Here is an 18,786-nt window from a genome sequence, read left to right as displayed (position 1 = left end):
CATAACCACTTCTACTAAAAAAAAATTCTGTTGCCATTTCAGATCATGGACTAATACCAGCCATTCTGAGAAGTAGAGTGTTTTGATGAATGCAACATTTGACTGCAACAGCCCTTCTGACTTCAAGTTCCTGCAGAGGGGTTGAGGAAATGGATGTCACAGAATGTGTTCCTTGTTACCCACATAGTTCCTGGAACAGTTCCCTTAAATTCCATTCACTAATGATTGATCAGCTCTCGGTAATGACGGAATGGGCAAGGCAGTGAGCAAAAACATTTACTTGCAGGGAGCTTCAGTAGAAGATACTCCATGATAAATAAATAGCTTTAATTGCAAACTGCATGTGCAGCACAAAAATACTTTTAAAAAAGCAAGTATTAATTCAAAGTTGTGAAAAAGTGGATTAACGAAACTACTGCAGTTCAATATTAACAAGTAGGGTACGACCACATGATGTAGGTATGGCATTCAGACAGATCAATTCCAGCTGATCTATTAATGCAACATCTCATGGGTAAATAGAACATTAGCGCTTATCCATTGTCTCTCGAGATAAGGAGGCCAAAGAAGAAGAATAATTGCTGGTATTCTCCTGGAGATAAAATTTATCTTTAAAATAAGCTCTTTTCATAGATTTTTCCAAGAATGAGGCTACCACAAGTTCATCTCATTACCATTGAACCAAATTAAAGCCAGATGAGTTCCAGCAAAAGGTAATCAACCTGAAAGCTGAACAGTTTCTCTCTCCAGAAATGCTGCCTGACCTCCTATTTTTATGTCAGATTACCAATATCTGCAATATATTGCTTTTGTAAAACCTATTACAGTTTTACCCAAGATCCCAGACAACAGTAAGCTCCAGATGGATTTCCTAGTTTCCTTAGAGGGAATAGATACCTTTTGCATACCTCCCTCTTATTCTTTTCTATAGTTCTTTCACAGGATTCAGGAAGAGAGATGATAAACAACTTTGTTTCTGGCTTTGTATAGACAAATCCATCACAACTTCAGAAAGGAGATTTGGACAGACATTGGCCAGGATTTTGAGGGGCCCCCGAGGTGGGGGGCAGAGGCAGGAGGGCATGGATTATCGTGACTTGGCAGGAGGAGGGGGGTGGCTGCGGGGCAGAGGGCCCGTCACCTAGCAACCTTCCTGGGGGTGGGATAGGTCGATGATGGTCCCACCCAGAGGCCAATTGAGGTCTTTAAATGGTTTATTAACGACCAATTAAGGGTCTCTTCCTGCCACCTCTGAGATCTTACCAGCAGTGGGAGTATGGTGGGTGGTCCTCTGCCATGCAGGGAGGATGCCTCGTTTTGTAAAACGAGGGGTCTTCTCTGCGGGATTGGGGTGGGGTGGGGGGGTTCCCTCCTTTGTGGGCATTTTGTAGTCATCAGCAAACGCCATTGCTTCGCCACTGACCATAGGCATCACTAAGCATATAACTAACTTAATCCATTGCATTTTGGCAAAACCAGGCAGTGGAATGTATCTCTCGATGGTACTCCATAGTATCAATCAGGAAAATTAGAGCTGTTCCACTTGTGCAATGAGCATATCATTGGCTACAGTTCAAATGGTTACTCGAGACCAACTGTAATGCAGCAACCTGGAAAGTAAAACTGTTTTATGAACTATTACTATCTTAATGTCACAACCCAAGTCGGAAAATGAAAATTACAGACAAAAACTCCAGACTTTATTGTTTTTAAACCTGGATATTCATAAACTACATAACTATCATTTGGTAATATTTAGAAGCTTTAAATGTTTAATAGAATTTTATTTAAAATAAAACTGAAGACTTTTTCCTCTTACCTGTCTGCTCTGGACATTTTAAGCTGACTTCTTTCAGAAATGTGTGTGAAGTCATATCATATGTTCGCACTTTTAGCTCTGTACCAAGTCCTAATATTTCCAGTTCTAATACAGGATTTTCAGTTTCCTCTACAAGACGATAGATTCCCAATGACATCTAAACAGATATTTTTGAAATTTATAACAAAATTAGAACCTGTGAGCAAAATTTTGAAACAAAAATACCATATAATAAATGAGATGAATCCTATTATCTAACTTCTGAGTTATCTTTTCCCCTTTTTCTAGCTTTTGTTTAGTACCATTCTGCAGCCAAGATGGCATGCATTTATCGTAGGAGATTTCAAATATGCAAATATTGAATCAATAGCCAGATTTCATGGTCAGTGGCGAAGCAATGGTGCTCGCTGATGACCACAAAGAAAGCAGCCCAAGATTTAGGTAATCTCGGTGATGCTGAATTCTCCTTTTCCGATGACATTTAAATCGGGTACTGAGTCAAGGGAATTTCCAGGCATGCTGCAGCAGTAATATCAGCAAGCAGGGAGGCAGCCAGTCACATTGAAATATTCTCAGATAGCAAGGAAGTTAAAAGCATTGAATCCCTTTATTTTTAGTATAAAATTTCAGATTGTAAAATAAGTGGTTAATTACTTCAGTTTTCACCTTAATTCAAAGATAAACAAATTTTCAAGAAAAATTTTAAAAGGTGGATTCTTCATCATACTGGAGAAAACTAACATTCCACAACTTCTTATGTGTTTATGGGATGTGAGCATCGCTGGCAAAGCCAGCATTTATTGCCCATTATTAATTGCCCTAGAGAAGTTAGAGGTGATCCGCCTGCATGAACCACTGCAGTCCAATTGGTGTAGGTACACCCAGAGTTCTGTTAGGAAGGGAGTTCAAGGATTTTGACCCAGCAACAGTGAAGGAACAATAATATAGTGCCAAATCAGGATCGCGTGCCACTTGGAAGAGAACTTGCAAGTGGTGGATGTTGCCATGCATTTGCTCTCCTTGTTCTTCTAGGTGGTGGAAGTCATGGGTGTGGAAGGTACTATCGAAGGAGCCTTGGCGAGTTACTGTAGTGCATCCTATAGATGGTACACACTGCTGCCACTATGCGCCAGTGGTAGAGGTAATGAATGTTGAAGGTGGTAGATGGGGTGCCAATCAAACCGGCTGCTTTGTCTTGGATGGTGTTGAGCTTCTTGGTGTTGGTGGAGCTGCACTCCTCCAGGCAAGTGGAAAATGCTCGATTACACTCCTCACTTGTGCCTTGTAGATGGTGGATAGGCACTGGGGAGTCAGGAGGTGCATTACATGGTGCAGCATTCCCAGCCTCTGACCTGCTCTTGTAGCCACAGTAGTTATATGGCTCGTCCAGTTGAGTTTCTGGTCCATGGTAACCTGCAGAATGTTGATGGTGGGAGATTCACTGATAATGCCATTGAATGTCAAGGGGTGATGGCTAGATTCTCTCTTGTTGGAGATGGTCATTTCCTCACGAATCTCACTTGCCACTTATCAGCCTAAGCCTGAATGTTGTCCAGGTCTTGCTGCATGTGGGCACAGACTGCTTCAGTATCTGAGGAGTTGTGAATGGTACTGAACACTGCAATCATCAGCAAATGTTTCCACTTCTGACCTTATTTTGGAGGGAAAGTCATTGATGAAGCATCTCAACATGGTTGGGCCTAGGCCACGATCCTGAAGAAGCCCAACAGTGATGTCCTGGTGCTGAGATGACTGGCCTCCAACAACCACAACCATCTTACTTTGTGCTAGATATGACTCCAACCAGTAGAATGTTTTCCCCTCGATTCCACTGACTTCAATTTTACTATGGCTCCTTGATACCACACTCAATCAAATGCTGCCCTGATGTCAAGGGAAATCACTCTCACCTCACCTCTGGAATTCAGCTCTTTTGTTCATGTTTGGACCAAGGCTGTAATGAAGCTTAGAGTTGAGTGGCCCTGGTGGAACCCAAACTGAGCATCGGTGAGCAAGTTGTTGCTGAGTAAGTGCTGCTTGATAGCACTGTCGATGAAACATTCCATCACTTTGCTGGTGATTGAGAGTAGACTGATGAGGCTGTAATTGGCCAGATTAGATTTGTGCTGCTTTTTGTGTACATGACATATGTGGTCAATTTTTCACATTGGTCGGGTAGATGCCTGTATTGTAGCTAAGGGTACAGCTAGCTGGCGAGCACGTCTTCAGTACTACAGCTAGGATGTTGTCAAGGACCATAGTCTTTGCTAAATCCTGTGCCTTCAAACCTTTTCTTGATATCACATGGAGTGAATCAAATTGTCAGAAGACTGGCATCAATGATGGCAAGGACCTCAGGAGGAAGCCAATGTGGATCATCTACTTGGCACTTCTGGCTGAAGATGGTTGCAAATGCTTCAGTTTTGTCTTTTGCACCAATGTGCCAGGCTCCCCTTTATTGTGGGAATGTTTTTAGTGCCTTCCCTTCCAGTTAGTTGTTTAATTGTCCATTACCATTCACAACTGGATGTGGCAGTAAAGGAGAACTATGATCTGTCCATTGGTCCTGGGTTCACTTAGCTCTGTCTATAGATATATATTAAAATTAGGTTTTCAGGGCCAGTGAAGGCGTTTAGCATTAATGATGAAGTTAGCTTTACGCCATTTAATAACCCAGCTGTATTTTTTTCAACAATGTATAACTTTTTCAAGGGTTTTCAATGAGACTAACAACTTAAGAGCAGATGTGGTTATCGGCTATTATGACAAACCAGAAGAGCCAAATTTACCGGATGGCCCCAACAAAAAAACAAAATCGACAATATTTCATTTTTATAACTTTTACTTTAATCAAACCAAAATCAACATTAAATATGAAAATGGAAAAATCACACTCTCTATAGTTAGTGTGTGTGTGTGTGTGTGTGTGTGTGTGTGTGTGTGTGTGTGTGTGTGTGTGTGTGTGTGTATATATATATATTTTTTTTTTTAAATACAGATTTCACATTAATTATCAGATACAACAAAGATAGATCTCATGGATTTACTGGGCAGTCCACTCAGCAAATATGGCATTGAACAGCCACAAAAAGTTTTTCAGAACTCAAGTTCTTCAGGTAAATTTCCATCTCCTGCCTTCCAAGATACAGTCACCGATTTTCAACTGACAGTAATTCCCCTGCAATTCGGAACTCGAGTTACGGTTTCCACCAAAAACGGCACACTACTCTCAAACCTCCTCAGCTCTGCTCATGGGTCTTGATGGCGTGGATGCACCAGTATTTCTTTATTTTGGCCCAGAGACCTTGTGTTAGTACTTCTCTCAATACAGGGTGAACCCCTGAAAACCTGGTTCAGTGGCCACTATAGTGCAGTAAAGAGAATTGGCAGGTGAATTATTTAATTGATACCCCAGATCGTAGATAAAACAACAAAGACTGTGCCACATTAATATGCTAAAGCAGTATCACAGCTGGGAAGAGACCAAACAAGCCCAGGTCTACCAGGCGGTCAGGAGGGTGGAGGATGCAAAGGATAGTGAAGATGAGTTAGAGAGAGGCCTGGAGGATTCCCAAATTGAACCCACTACTGCCCAGTTAGCCAACACTAAAATGTTAGGAAAATTAGAGACTGTACTCCCCTATTTCAATGCAGAACAAAGAGGAGCCCTAGCAAGGTTGCTCACAGCGTTTACCGAAATCTGCAGGGACACACCAGGGTGCACAACCCTTATCCTACATGATGTGGATGTAGGAGAGACCTCTCCCATAAAACAAAACCCCCATCACCTAGGTCCCAGGAAACTCACCCAGGTGCAGGAGGAAATTCAGTATATGCTGGAAAACAAGCTGATTGAGCAGAGCTAGTGCAGCTGGAGTTCCCCAGTTGTGTTCATGCCCAATCCTGAATGAAAAAAAACTTAAACCAGAGCATAACTATGGCTATGAGCGATTGGAAAGTGAGTGTTGGAGGATGAATGTGTGTGTATAGTTTCTTTCTTTAACCAATGACCTTATGATGAAATGCTCCTGTTGTCACATTTCATTCTGCGTGGCATGGAGGTGTCATGAAAATATGCTATGCCAAATGATTTTTTTTCAATCTATTGGTTGGAAATCTAAATTAAACCTTTAAAAAGAAAGCAGCTGAAATGGCCACTGCAACATACACTGAAATACCTCACATTCCAAGGTATTGAGGTGGAGATGAATGTCTGGTTAATCGTCCACCAAAACAATGGCTTGCTAATTTTGAATGAGCTACCTGCTTGACCTCTATTAACAAAACATTCAAATCCAGTTTGGAACATTAACACTAGCGGAGCCGAACCTCAAAAGGTAAACACTGAAACAATGGGACCCGAGGGAGAGACTGGAATTCTTAAGATAAAATAAATAAGATGCAAGAGACAATACATTGGACAATCATGTGACAGTCTCTCCATCTGGGTGAAAATTGCATTTCTTTTGGCTACAGCAGACAAGCATCTGCTTTTAACCAGTGGAGGACCCAAGTGGGGATCTGCCTCTCTCTGTCATCCTCTCCAGGGAACACCAAGTTCAAACCCTACCTGCAGACTGCAAAACATCCAAGTCTAGCATTGCTGCAGACAGAAACCCCAGGGGAGAAATCCATCTATATCACTGTCTCCAAGAAACCTCGAACCAGGTGGCCACCTCTGCCAGCCAGAAACTTCAGGACCAGAAGTTCAAACAGAACATAACTAAATTACCAGACTTGACATTGTATATTAGTTTATTTCTTCTGCACTCTAATCCAACCAATCTATTCTTCTTCACTCTGTAACCTATATGCGTGCGTGTGTGTGACAGAGATTCTCGTGAGTACGTGAAATTTGGACTGTAGATTATTTTATTTAGATCGGGTTTGGTTTTAATTACAATAAACTAACCTCTTTCTTGTTTGAACTCAAGAAAAAGCCATCCGATTGGTTCTTTTATGATCATAGCACATAAAAGGATTGAACACTCACTGAATTGGTAAGCATATCCACTGTTAAAAAGACCACTGCTGTGGTCAAACAAGGAAAAGGACAAAGGGAAGCCTTTTGACCCCTCTTCACCTGATCGTAACACATGCTACAGGTCAACTCCTATATCTGCTGTGAATAACCTGACATTGCTTGTTCCCTTCTCTATTCCAAGAAAATTCTGTATTAAAGGAAAAGGCCATGCCAATATTAAGTAGTACATTATGGTTTGTTTCAAGTCCCATTTAATTTAAAATTTAGGCAACAAATTAGTATTCACAAAAAGACGAACAATATATCACAGCTCCTTCATCTTTCTCCCACAGATACATACATACACACACACACACGTACATATATACACTTCTTCAAAAAATTGACTGGGTAAGTAAATAGGTTTGTCAGATTCTGAAGACAATAATTTTTTTTAAACATTGCACAGATTCATGTTGGTGAAATTAATGAGGTTATTCTGAAACTTACTCTAAGTATGAAGCTATTCTAAAATGAGAACTTAGTTCAGCATCATTCAAGTGACAAGCATTTCATGACAATGGTATTATCTGGAATAGGTAAAATAACTACCTTTGTTATTTCAAATCGCATTTGGAAGTCAGTCATATTTTTCATGGATTCTTGCTTTCCCAACTGTTTACGTCGCATGGTTTCTGTTCTTCGTAATGAATTATCGCTGGCTAGCAGAAAGCTTACTTCATCCACAGGTGAGCTTGGAGCATCATAGTATTCATCATCTGAATCTGTGGAAGCTAAATCTGGTTACGCGTTTTACACAGGGAATTTTAAAACAGTATAGAGATATGCTATATGTCCAAAAATTATTTATCTTTAGTAATATTACAGATGTAAACATTCTTTCCTTCCCCTTGAAAACTTGCTTCAGTTCATTATCTCAAAAGAAAAGCAAACTTTACGATTCAATTTCATATCAGTTTAAAATGTCCTTGTTCACCTCCAGTGACTCCAACCATGAATGGAATTTTTAACAATGTATACAACTCAGAAAGGAAACGAGTTGTTTACACTATTCAGAGACTATATGGAGCATGTTACTTGTACTCTACAATATTTATTAATATGGGGCTAGGTGATGAGAAAAAGAAAAAGTACTAACTGCAACCAAGATAATTCTGACTTGGTGTAAAGTAGGTGATAGTGGATAAAGTAGCTGATTTAAAAAAAATGATCAGCTAAAAATGACAGACAAATCTCAGCAGGTCAAAATGTAAGGCAATATACGTAGAATTATATCAAAGAATAAAGGATATCATTTTAATGAGAATATGCGTTACTCTATGAAAACAAATCACATTTGAACTGTTTGCAGCTTTTCTGCAATAACTCAAATCGTCTACTTGTTCCTTAATCCTAAACAGATCTGGGCATTTGATCATCAATACATTCTAAATTTTAGTCATTTTACTTTCTGTTCATACATTGGAAAACAAGTAGAATTGAACAAAGATAATTATGGGACCAAGTTATGAGAAAGCCAAGATTGAACTTTTCATATATTTGAAGGAAACTTAGACAAATGCAAAAGGCATTTGATAAAAGTGCTACATTACAAGCTTGCCAGCAAAGTTGAAGCCCAAGGAGTAAAAGGAACCGTGACAGCATGGATACAATGTTGGCTGAGTGACAGGAAAGTGATTAGTGGTGAATAGTTGTTTTTTGGACTGGAGGAGGGTATATAGTGGGGTTCCCCAGGGGTTGCTGCTCGGACCACTGCTTTTCTTGATCTATATTGATGATCTAGACGTGGGTATTGATGATCCAGACAGGGATATAAAGTGCACAATTCAACCAATATGCAGATGACACAAAACTTGGCAGTATTGTGGACTGTGAGGAGGATAGTGATAGATTTCAAGAGGACATAGATAATCTGGTGGAATGGGCAGACATGTGCAGATGAAATTTAATGCAGAGAAATGCGAAGTGATACATTTTGATAGGAAGAATGAGGAGAGGCAATATAAACTAAAAGGTACAATTCTAAAGGTGGGGGGGGGCAGGAGCAGACAGACCTTGGGGTATATATGCACAAATCATTGAGGATGGCAAGGCAGGTTAAGAAAGTGCTTAAGGAGGCATACAGGATCCTGTGCTTTACTAACAGAAATATAAAGTATAAAAGCAAGCAAGTTATGATGAAACTTTAGAAAACACGGGTTCGGCCTCAACTAGAGTATTGTGTTCAGTTTTGAGCACTGCACTTTAGGAAGGATGTGAAGGGCTGAGAAAGGGTGCAGAAAAGATTTACGATAATAGTTCTGGGGCTGAGGGGCTTCAGTTACATGGATAGATTGGAGATGCCAGGGCTGTTCTCTCCTTAGAGAAGGTTGAGAGGAGGTTTGGTGGAGGTGTTCAAAATCATGAGGGATACAGATAGAGTAGATAGAGAGAAATTTACCATTTGCAGAACCAATAGGCAATGATTTTAGGCGATTGGCAAAAGAAACAACAGCGACATCAGAATTTTTTTTTTAAATGCACCGAGTGGTTAGGATCTGGAATGCACTGCCTGGCAGTGTGGCGGAGGCAGACTCAATCATGGCTTTTAAAAGAGAATTGATAAGCACCTGAACAGAAAAATACTGGAGGGCTATGGGGAAAGAGCAGCGGCGTGGGACTAGCTCAGTTGTTCTTGCAGAGAGCCAGCACAGACAAGACAAGTCAAAGTGCCTCTCTGTGTGCTGTAACCATTCTGTGATTCTATGAAAATGAAGCATTTCTGTCACAGATGTATTATTATTTTCTCCTTTCTTGTTATGATATGCATAAAGCAAACTTATAAGAAAATAATAGTCCTTGCTTGATACACAGCCAAGTAAACAAATAGGCTGGGTTCTCCTCCTCAGGCTAGAGTTCAAGCTGGAGCACCCCAACCCTCGAAATGTACCCAAACTCCACCACATTTATCCGGGGTCAGGGGTCAAGAAGCATGCCAGTGGGATCCACACCAGTGCGTTGCTACAAAATCTTGGCATAGCTGCAGCAGGGAATTAAAAGGAACAGAAAGGTCCTGAAAATCAGGTAACCCACAGCTTTGTAGACCTCAAGACCATTTCTAAATTTTGGGCATCTTCTTTGGAGTGTTTCTGGTAATTGATTACATGTAGGATTTTGATAGGTCCAGTTACTAGGCATAGTTGAATGATAGATGTCACAGAGTAGTTGCAGATGAGCTACAGTGAATGGGTGAGGATGGCGCAAGATAGAGGAGCGTGGCAAACCATGACAGCAGATCTCCTGGTAGGAGTAGCTCCAAGCAGCAGCAAGCAAAAAATGGTAAAATGTTGATCCCTGGGCTCACTACATTATGCAAATAGTGTCTGTGTAAAAGCACTCTCCAGTTCAAACAAAAGTAGTCTTTCACACTTAACATAAGGAAAGTGTCAAAGTGCAATAACCTTAAGGGGAACAGGTGCAATTATGCTTCAAACAAAGCAAATTACCACCAAATTAATTTCAGCTTTATAAAATCAATTCACATTGGCTGTTCCTGTTATTAAAATCATTTTCAATCCTTTTGATGCTCTGACATTTCTTGAAACTGACTTCCGAGGATAGCAAAACACTTAAGACAAGTTTGTAAAATTCTCAAAATTGTTGTTAATTGGTTTAACAATGACAACAACTACTTATATTTACAAGCACCTTTAACATAGTAAAGCATGCCAAGATGGTTTGAGAGTGAATTAATAAAACTTTCAAACCCATACAAAATGAGCAGAAACTAACAAAAGAGCATGAATATATTAAGTAATTCATATTTACTTACTGAAGTGTGAGGTTCTATATTTTGGACACAAGAATTTCAGATGGGAACAAAATTTAAATAGGGAAGCATGGGGGTGCAGGTGAGAAGGGAGGGGTTGAGATAAACAAATGGATGGAGAACAAGGGATCCAGCTGTACTAGTCAACTGAATGGTCCAAAAAGCAAAAGCCAATGGAATCATAAGTTTCTTCACATAAGATATAGAATATATAAATATTACTACTGGAGCTATTAAGATGTGGTCAAACTTCATATGGAACACTGGTGTTATTTCGGGTACCACCATTGCAAGGCTATTCTGGACTATCATCAGAATGATAGTTGGCCTGAAGGGATTTTGTTACAATGAGAGGCTCGGTAAACTAATGTCATATTCATTACAGTTAAGGATGTAACTGGGTGTTTAAAATAAAGAAAATAACATCATTGGCAGTAAAAGGGGACTCAGGAAAGATTTCTTCACAAGCTAAAAGTCAGAATGTGGAATGTACTGTCCCAGAAGACCACAGATGCAAAAACAATTGAAGTAAATTAAAAGGAAATCGATATCTATTTGGAAAGTGAGTATGTTGAGGGGTTTGAAGGGTACAAGCAGAATTCTACTGTCTACTTAGACAATATGAATGGATTATACTTTCAAAGTACAGTATTGCAGAAAATCTTACCTGCCACACTTAAAACAGAAGAGTAAAGGTGTTTGTGTACTGCTCTTTTTTGCACAGACTGTGGTGTCATGTTAGGTGATAACTTCTGTGTCTAAACAAATTTCACATATTATTTGAGAGAATACTAACCAAACTCCAATTATATTCTCTAACTTACTTAAAAAAAGCATTCTTTTTTCATGCATATCTTGGAAACATACTCATCCCAATATCAATTCCAGTCACATCAATTACAGAAGGATGTTAAATTTACAATTACTACAAACTGGTAACATATAGCAAATTGTTTTAGAATATCACATGGCTTGCTCTTGAAGCATATTTTCTCAAACTGAAAAGCTACCAATACTTCATAGAATTCTAAACAATTTTCACTTCAAAGATAATAACTTAAGCCTACCTGAAGAGGTTTTAAGGATGATGGTGGCGAATGACTTTTTGGTTTAGGAATACTATCAATTAATCCTAAAACCCCTGTAAATTTCTGGTCGGAGATGCAAATTGAAAGTAAAGCAAGTCCACCATAAACTTTAAATCTATTTAAAGGAAGGAAATACAGTATATTAGAGCTATAATCAAACAATTGGTGTAAAACAATCTTGATTCGCCATTGGGAAACAAATCTAAGTTGATCTTTAATATTTTTGCTCATTTCAAAATCTTGGTTTGTGTATAGCAAAGTACATCCCATCTGAAACACAGATCTAAAGATATTTATACAGACTGGCTTAAGTTAATAAATGGGCAAAAGATAGGGTTAACAATAGCATTCTGGCACAGACTCACTGGGCAGAATAAAAATTATAACAGCATTGCACAATAAAAAGGGTACTAAAAAGTAATACTACAATGATAAGTGAATTCAATCAACTCAGTGTAAAGTGAATGCCCAAATAGAAGCAGAACAGTAGAATCAGTACCAATGAATATGATGAGTGTTTTTGGAATTTGTATCTAGATGTAGTTCTTACAAATATTCAAGATAAGTTTGATAACATAGCAGTACAGGCTTATGGAACTGTGACATAATTACATTGAAAGATTACTTGGAAATCAAAACCAGTAAGGACAAACAAAAATATATGACTTTAAAATGGAATAGAATTAGGGTACTGTGTATTTTACTTTGATAGACTAAATGCACTTTTGTTCTCTTTACCTTTGCTTTGCTCTTATGGATCCAGAACACTCAATGAAAATGTAAAACCCAGTGGCTAAGCTGGGATCGAAAAAAGATTAGGGTAGTCAATAGTTAGCCACTACACAAGTTGACATCCTTAAGAAATTTTACAATAATTAAGACTGTAAGCAGAAAAATTTTAAAAAATGAAAACACAACTCTTTACAAGGATTGTAACAGACAAGTGTTTTGAAGTGAAAAAGGAATATACAGTCATTAGAAAAATAAGTCCTGGTTCAGCTATCACAGCTGATAGCTTAAAAAACTTTAAGGTGTAGCCTAGAACAATGAAGCAATGAGAAAAAATCACCCAGTTGCCAACTTAATTAATGGCACAATGTGGCCAGGTGTTCTCCTTTGCATGTATAGGAACAACAGAGCTCTTGCAACTATTAAACCTGGTGAATATTTAACCTTGATCCAGCACTGGAAATTCTAAGCAAGTCAACAATAGTAACTTGCATTTATATAGCATTGTCAAAGTAATAAAACATCCCAAGACACTACATAGAAGTGTTAAAAAAAAACAAAATCTGACACTGAGCCACATTATATGGATATCTGGACAGATGATCAAAAAATTGGTCAAAGAGGTAGGCTTTAAAGTGCATCTTATAAGGAGTGACAGATAGAAAGTCAGAGGGGTTTAGGGATGAAATTCCAGAACTTAGGGCCTAGGCATGACCGCCAATGGTGGAGTAATTAAAATCGGGGATCCACAAGAGGGCAAAATTGGAGGAACATGGAGATCTCAAAAGACTTGTCGGGCTGGAGGCGACTACAGATATAGGGAGGGGTGAGGACATGGAGAGATTTGAAAACTAGGATTAGTATTCTAAAATTGAGGTGTTGCAAACTGGGAGGCAGTGTAGGTCAACAAGTACATAGGTGATGGATGAATGGGACTTGGTGCGTTAGGATACTAGCAACAGAGTTTTGAAATGCTCAAGTTTATGTAGGCTGGAAGACTACCAGGTGAGTATTGGAATAATCAAATCTACAGGTAACAAAACATGGATGAGGGTTCCAGCAGTTGAGCTGAGGAAGGGGCAGAATCAGGCAATGTTAGAGGTGGAATTAGGTCATTGGTGATGGAAAAACACGTGGTGAGAAACTCATCTGTGTTTCAATAGCACACCAAGGTTGCAAACAGTATTGTTCATCCTCAAATAGTGATCACCGACAGGGATGCAATCAGTGGCTAGGGGTCAGAGTTTGTGGCCAGGACTCAAGACAATGGTTTAGGTTTCCCAGTATTTAACTAGAGGAAATATCTGCTCATCCAGTGCTGGATGCTGGACAAGCAGTGTGGCAATGGAAATGGAAGGTATGACTGTTAGGGAGCTGTGCAGCAAGGATTTAGGAGAGGTTGAGAAGGAGATCCTGCAGGCACCGGTCCTATCCAACAGGCATGCTGTACTCGCTACCTGTGATGACAAGGAGAAAGACTGCAGAGGGGACAGCCACAATGCAGACCAAGGCACCATGGCTCAGAAGGTTGTCCAAGGTGGAATAGAGCAGAACACAAATATGTTGGCACTCTATAATTAGGGGGATAGATATTGGCTGCAGAGGACACCAACGAGAATCCTGAAGGGTGAGTTGCCTACCCTGTGCCAGGACAGCTGGAGAGGAACTTGGAAAGGGAGGGGCTAAACACAGCTGTCATGGCCTATGTTGGAACAAATGATATATGTAGGAACAACGAGGAGGTCCTGCTGATAGAGCCTAACTCCTGATACTCTAAATTAAAAAGCAGGACCTACAGGGTAATAATCTCTGGAATACTGCTTGAACTATGTGCAAATTGACATGGGAGCAGACAGTTCAGGAGAATTAACACATGGCCAAGGGCTGGTGTGGGAAAAAAGGAGTTCCTTTTCATGGGACACTGGCACCAGTTCTGGGACAGGAAGGAGCTGTACCAATGGGACGGGCTCCACCTAAACCAGGATGGGACCCATGTCCAAGCAGAAAGGGTAAATAAGGAGATGGCAAAAGCTTTAAACTAATAAGATATAGGGAGGAAGCTACAAGAAACGCAAGGCGTCTAAACATGAACAAAACAGGGAAGGAGAGAGTAGGAAAGAATAAAGTAGGGAGGACATTGACGGCAAGGAAATAAATTAAGTTACAGAATAGGAGTCTAAAAAGATGGTTAAACAAGAAGTGAGAAAAAATCCTATTAAAAATTAATTTAAAATGTCTGTTCTGCAATGCACATAGTGGGCTGAATTCAGTGAGCGCATCGGGTCCCTGCGGCAGACCTGGAAGTGGGTGCTGTCGCTGCCTGTGGCGTGTGCGGCTAACCAATTCACATAGGGAGGCACAGGGCCGTCCAATCACATGACGGGGATTGGCTCCAAGGCAGTGAATGTGGCATCAGATGACTTCAATGCAGGTGCTCGTGCCATATTTAAAGCACTGCCAGCCCTGCTTATAAAGCTGACTTTTACTGAAGCAGTGATTGTGGATTGCTGGTGGATCTAGTGAGCAACTGTTGGAACTCTTGACACACCCCACCCTCCCCCGAAGGACGTACAGCCACTGGCACACAGCGAGAGTGACTGGGCACTACAGCTGAGGCAAGACACCAGATGGCAAGAAGAGATCCTCCCAACTGGTAAAGCGAGCCTGGATGGAAATCGCACAGGCGATCAGCAGCTGTGGGGCCACCCAACACAACTGGCTCCAGTGCAGGAGGAAAGTCAAAGACCTACTTCATTCTGCCATGGTGAATGCTCCATACCTCCCCTCTTTAGGGCTTGCATGTGACTAAGTGAGTCAGTACGATATGGGGAGTCACCATAAAGGTGATGGCAAGAGGGTTTGGCATGAATACATCTCACCCAGCACAATGACCACCGAAGTCTCTCACCCAAGACTAAGCTCACCCAGCACTACTACCCGAGACTAAGCCCATCTGGCATTGCCACCTGAGACCACACCCACCCATGCAGTGCACAGCACTGCAGGCAGCTAACAATCTCCATTGCCCCCTCTTCCCCTATCCACTGTTCCTCATGGCTGCCTTCCCGTCACGACACTGAGGTCTCCCCTCGGTGCCACCATCTTTCAATGGCCGGGGATCCGAAAGCATACGAGGCCTGCCCACCATTCAGTTAATTCCAAACCCCCCCCACCATTGAACCGTGATCAATTGCACGCTATAGTATTACAACAACCTGTTCTACAATTAAGAATGCAGTCCCGTTGCGTCGGTGCGGCAACATTGCCTTGGAGCTTTCCTGCTGCCGACTAAATCCAGAACTACCCCAATATTAATTGGGTAAAAGATGTGGGTAAATGGAACAAGTGAATGGAGGTCCTACAATGCGTGACTTGGAGGGGAACTTGTAGGTGGCCTGTTCCCGTGCACCTGCTATCCTTGTCTTTCCAGATGATAGAGATCGCAGGTTTGGAAGGTGCTGTCGAAGGAGGCTTGGCGAGTTGCTGCAGTGCATCTGCTGTCACTGCATGCCGGTGGTGGACAGAGTGAATGCTTAAGATGGTGAATGGGGTGCTGATCAAGCGGGCTGCTTTGTCCTGTATGGTGTCAAGCTTCTTGACTGTTGTTGGAACTGTACTCATCCAGGCAAGTGGAGAGTATTCCATGAGACTCCTCACTTGTACCTTGTGGACGGGATTTAGGGAGTCAGGTGAATTATTCACTGCAGAATTCCCAGCCTCTGAGCTGCTCTTGTACCCACAGTATTTATGTGGCTGGTCTGGTTTGGTTGCATTCCTGATCAATGGCAACCCTCTCAGGATGTTGATGGTGGGGGATTCAGCGACGGCAAAGCCCTTGAATGTCAAGGGGTGATGGCTAGAATTTATTTTGTTAGAGATTGTCACTGCTTGCCACTTGTGTATCACTTACCATTCATCAGCCAAGCCTGAATGTTGCCCAAGTCTTTCTGCATGTGGACACGGACTGCTTCAGTATCTGAGAGTTGCGAATGGTACTGAGCATTGTACAATCATGAACAAACATCCCCACTTCTGACCGTATGTTGGAGGAAAGGTCACTGATGAAGCAGCTGAAGATGGCCTGGCCTATGACACTACCCCGAGGTACCCTGCAGCGATGTCCTAGAACTGAGACGATTGGCCTCCAACAACTACAACCACCTTCATTTGTGCTAGGAATGACTCCAACCAGTGAAGTGTTATCCCCCTGATTCCCACTGACTTCAATTTTGCTGGGGCTCAGTCATGCCACACTTGGTCAAATGCTGCCTTGATGTCAAGGGCAGTCACGCTCACCTCACCTCTGGAATTCAGCTCTTTTGTCCACGTTTAGACCAAGGTTGTAAGAAGGTCTTGTGCTGAGTGACCGGGCGGAATCTAAACTGAGCATCGTTAAGGATGTTATGGTCAAATACGAAGAGATTAGGAAAGAAGTCAAAAAAAATTAGGAAGGCAAAGAGGAGCTATGAAATTAAATTATCAGGGAACATGAAACAAAATAATAAAATATCTTACAGGGACATCAATTAAAAAAAAAGAAGGCTGGGATGGGAACAAGCCCATTAAAGAATAAACAGGATAATACCAAAGGTAACGATCAATGTAGGATTACTATAAATGGGTGGTTGTTGGTCGGCACAGACTTGGTGGGCCGAAGGGCCTGTTTCAGTGCTGTATCTCTAAATAAAATTAAAAAAAAAAAATCCTATATTTAAGAAGGGGGACAGAACATGCCCAAGGAATTGTAGACCAGTCAGCTTAACGCTGGTGGTAGGAGAAATAATGGAATCCCCACTACAGGAGAGAATAGAAGAACATCCAGAAAAGAATATAATAATGAATAGTCAGCATGGATTTCAAAAAGGTAAATCTTGTTTCACCAACCTTATTGAATTTTTTGAGGAGGTAACAGAATAGACAATGGTAATGCAATAGATGTAATTGTTCTGGATTTTCAAACGGCTTTCGATAAGATGCTCCATAATAGACTAATGAATTATGTCAGAGAATGCAGAGTCAGGGGATAAGTGGCAGAATGGATTGCTAGCTGGCTCCTCCTTTGCTATTCTATCTGTCTTTCCGAAATCAGAGTGTCTCCTGACAAAGTTGTATAAAATGCTAGTCAGGCCACAGCTGGAATACTGTGTACAGTTCTGGTCGCCACACTATAGGAAGGATGTGATTGCAGTGGGGAGGGTGTAGAGGAGATTCACCAGGATGTTGCCTGGGTGGAGCATTTCAGCTATGAAGAGAGACTGGATAGGCTAGGGTTGTTTTCCTTAGAGCAGAGAAGGCTGAGGGGAGACCTGATAGAGGTATACAAAATTATGAGGGGCATAGATAGGGTAAATAGGAAGAAACTTTTTCCCTTAACGGAGGTGTCAATAACGATGGGGCATAGACTTAAGGTAAGGGGCAGGAGGTTTAGAGGGGAGTTGAGGAAATATCTGGTCACCCAGAGGGTGGTTGGAATCCAGAACACACTGCCTGAAGGGGTGGTAGAGGCAGGAATCCTCACAACATTTAAGAAGTATTTAGATGAGCACTTGAAACGCCATAGCATACAAGGCTACAGGCCAAGTGCTGGAAAATGGGATTAGAATAGATAGGTGCGTGATGGCCGGCACAGACACGATGGGCTGAAGGGACTGATTCTGTGCTGTCCAACTCTATGACGCAGCCCACGCACAAAATGATTGCCGACATCATGAGTGCGTCCGAACATTTGCCAGCTTGCCAGTATGAATGTGCGCGTGCGGGCACTGACATCACCATGCAATGAAGTGAGACATAATGACGTCCGAACTTTGCCTGACCCCTCAAAGAACGTGATGACTGTCTTGTCAACAGTACCCCGCTCCCTCCCGCCATCACCGCCTCAATCACGGCTTTCAGTTTCCCGCACCCGACTGCTTGCCGCTCTATCCCACCTCACCGGTTGCTGCTCCCCCCCGCTTTGTCCGCTCACTCCCCGCCTTGCTGACTACACCCCCCACTACCCCTGTCCACTTGCTCCCCGCCTCACCGCTTCCCCATCCCCCCAGCTACTCACTCCCCACCTCACCGCTTCTCCCCCTCCGCCACTTTGGCTGCTTGCTCCCTGCTCGCTTCCCTCCCACCCCGCACGAGTCCCAATGCTTCTTGGGGCAGCGGAGAGAGAGTGGCCATGGGGACTGAAGCGGTGAGGCGGGGAGTGAGCAGCGAGCAGATAGGCGCGGGAGGGAGCAGCAAAGAGAAGCAGCAATGGCGGGAAGGAGCAGGGTACTGTTAGGGGTGCAATGGAGGCAGCGATCACAGCCATTGCGGGGGTTTGGGCTTAATTCGCTTGGTGCCAAATTGAGCAGCGCCGTCATTCTTA

At 41.9% G+C, this 18,786-nt stretch overlaps 1 protein-coding gene across 1 annotated transcript in view; it reads right to left on the bottom strand.

Annotated features, from left to right (window-relative positions):
* vps13a (vacuolar protein sorting 13 homolog A) overlaps window positions 1-18,786 on the bottom strand; it is a 609,759-nt gene that overhangs the window by 355,566 nt on the left and 235,407 nt on the right. Inside the window, exons 23-26 of the mRNA XM_068029994.1 lie at window positions 11,679-11,814; window positions 11,279-11,369; window positions 7,395-7,567; window positions 1,820-1,976 (exon numbers count right to left, since the gene is read on the bottom strand). Of these exons, the coding sequence (XP_067886095.1) occupies window positions 1,820-1,976; window positions 7,395-7,567; window positions 11,279-11,369; window positions 11,679-11,814 (557 nt within the window). The remainder of the gene's footprint in view (window positions 1-1,819; window positions 1,977-7,394; window positions 7,568-11,278; window positions 11,370-11,678; window positions 11,815-18,786) is intronic.

The sequence above is a fragment of the Heterodontus francisci genome, chromosome 4 (assembly GCF_036365525.1).
Source record: "Heterodontus francisci isolate sHetFra1 chromosome 4, sHetFra1.hap1, whole genome shotgun sequence".
Classification (NCBI taxonomy): domain Eukaryota; kingdom Metazoa; phylum Chordata; class Chondrichthyes; order Heterodontiformes; family Heterodontidae; genus Heterodontus; species Heterodontus francisci.
This window is presented reverse-complemented; position numbering and strand designations above follow the sequence as displayed.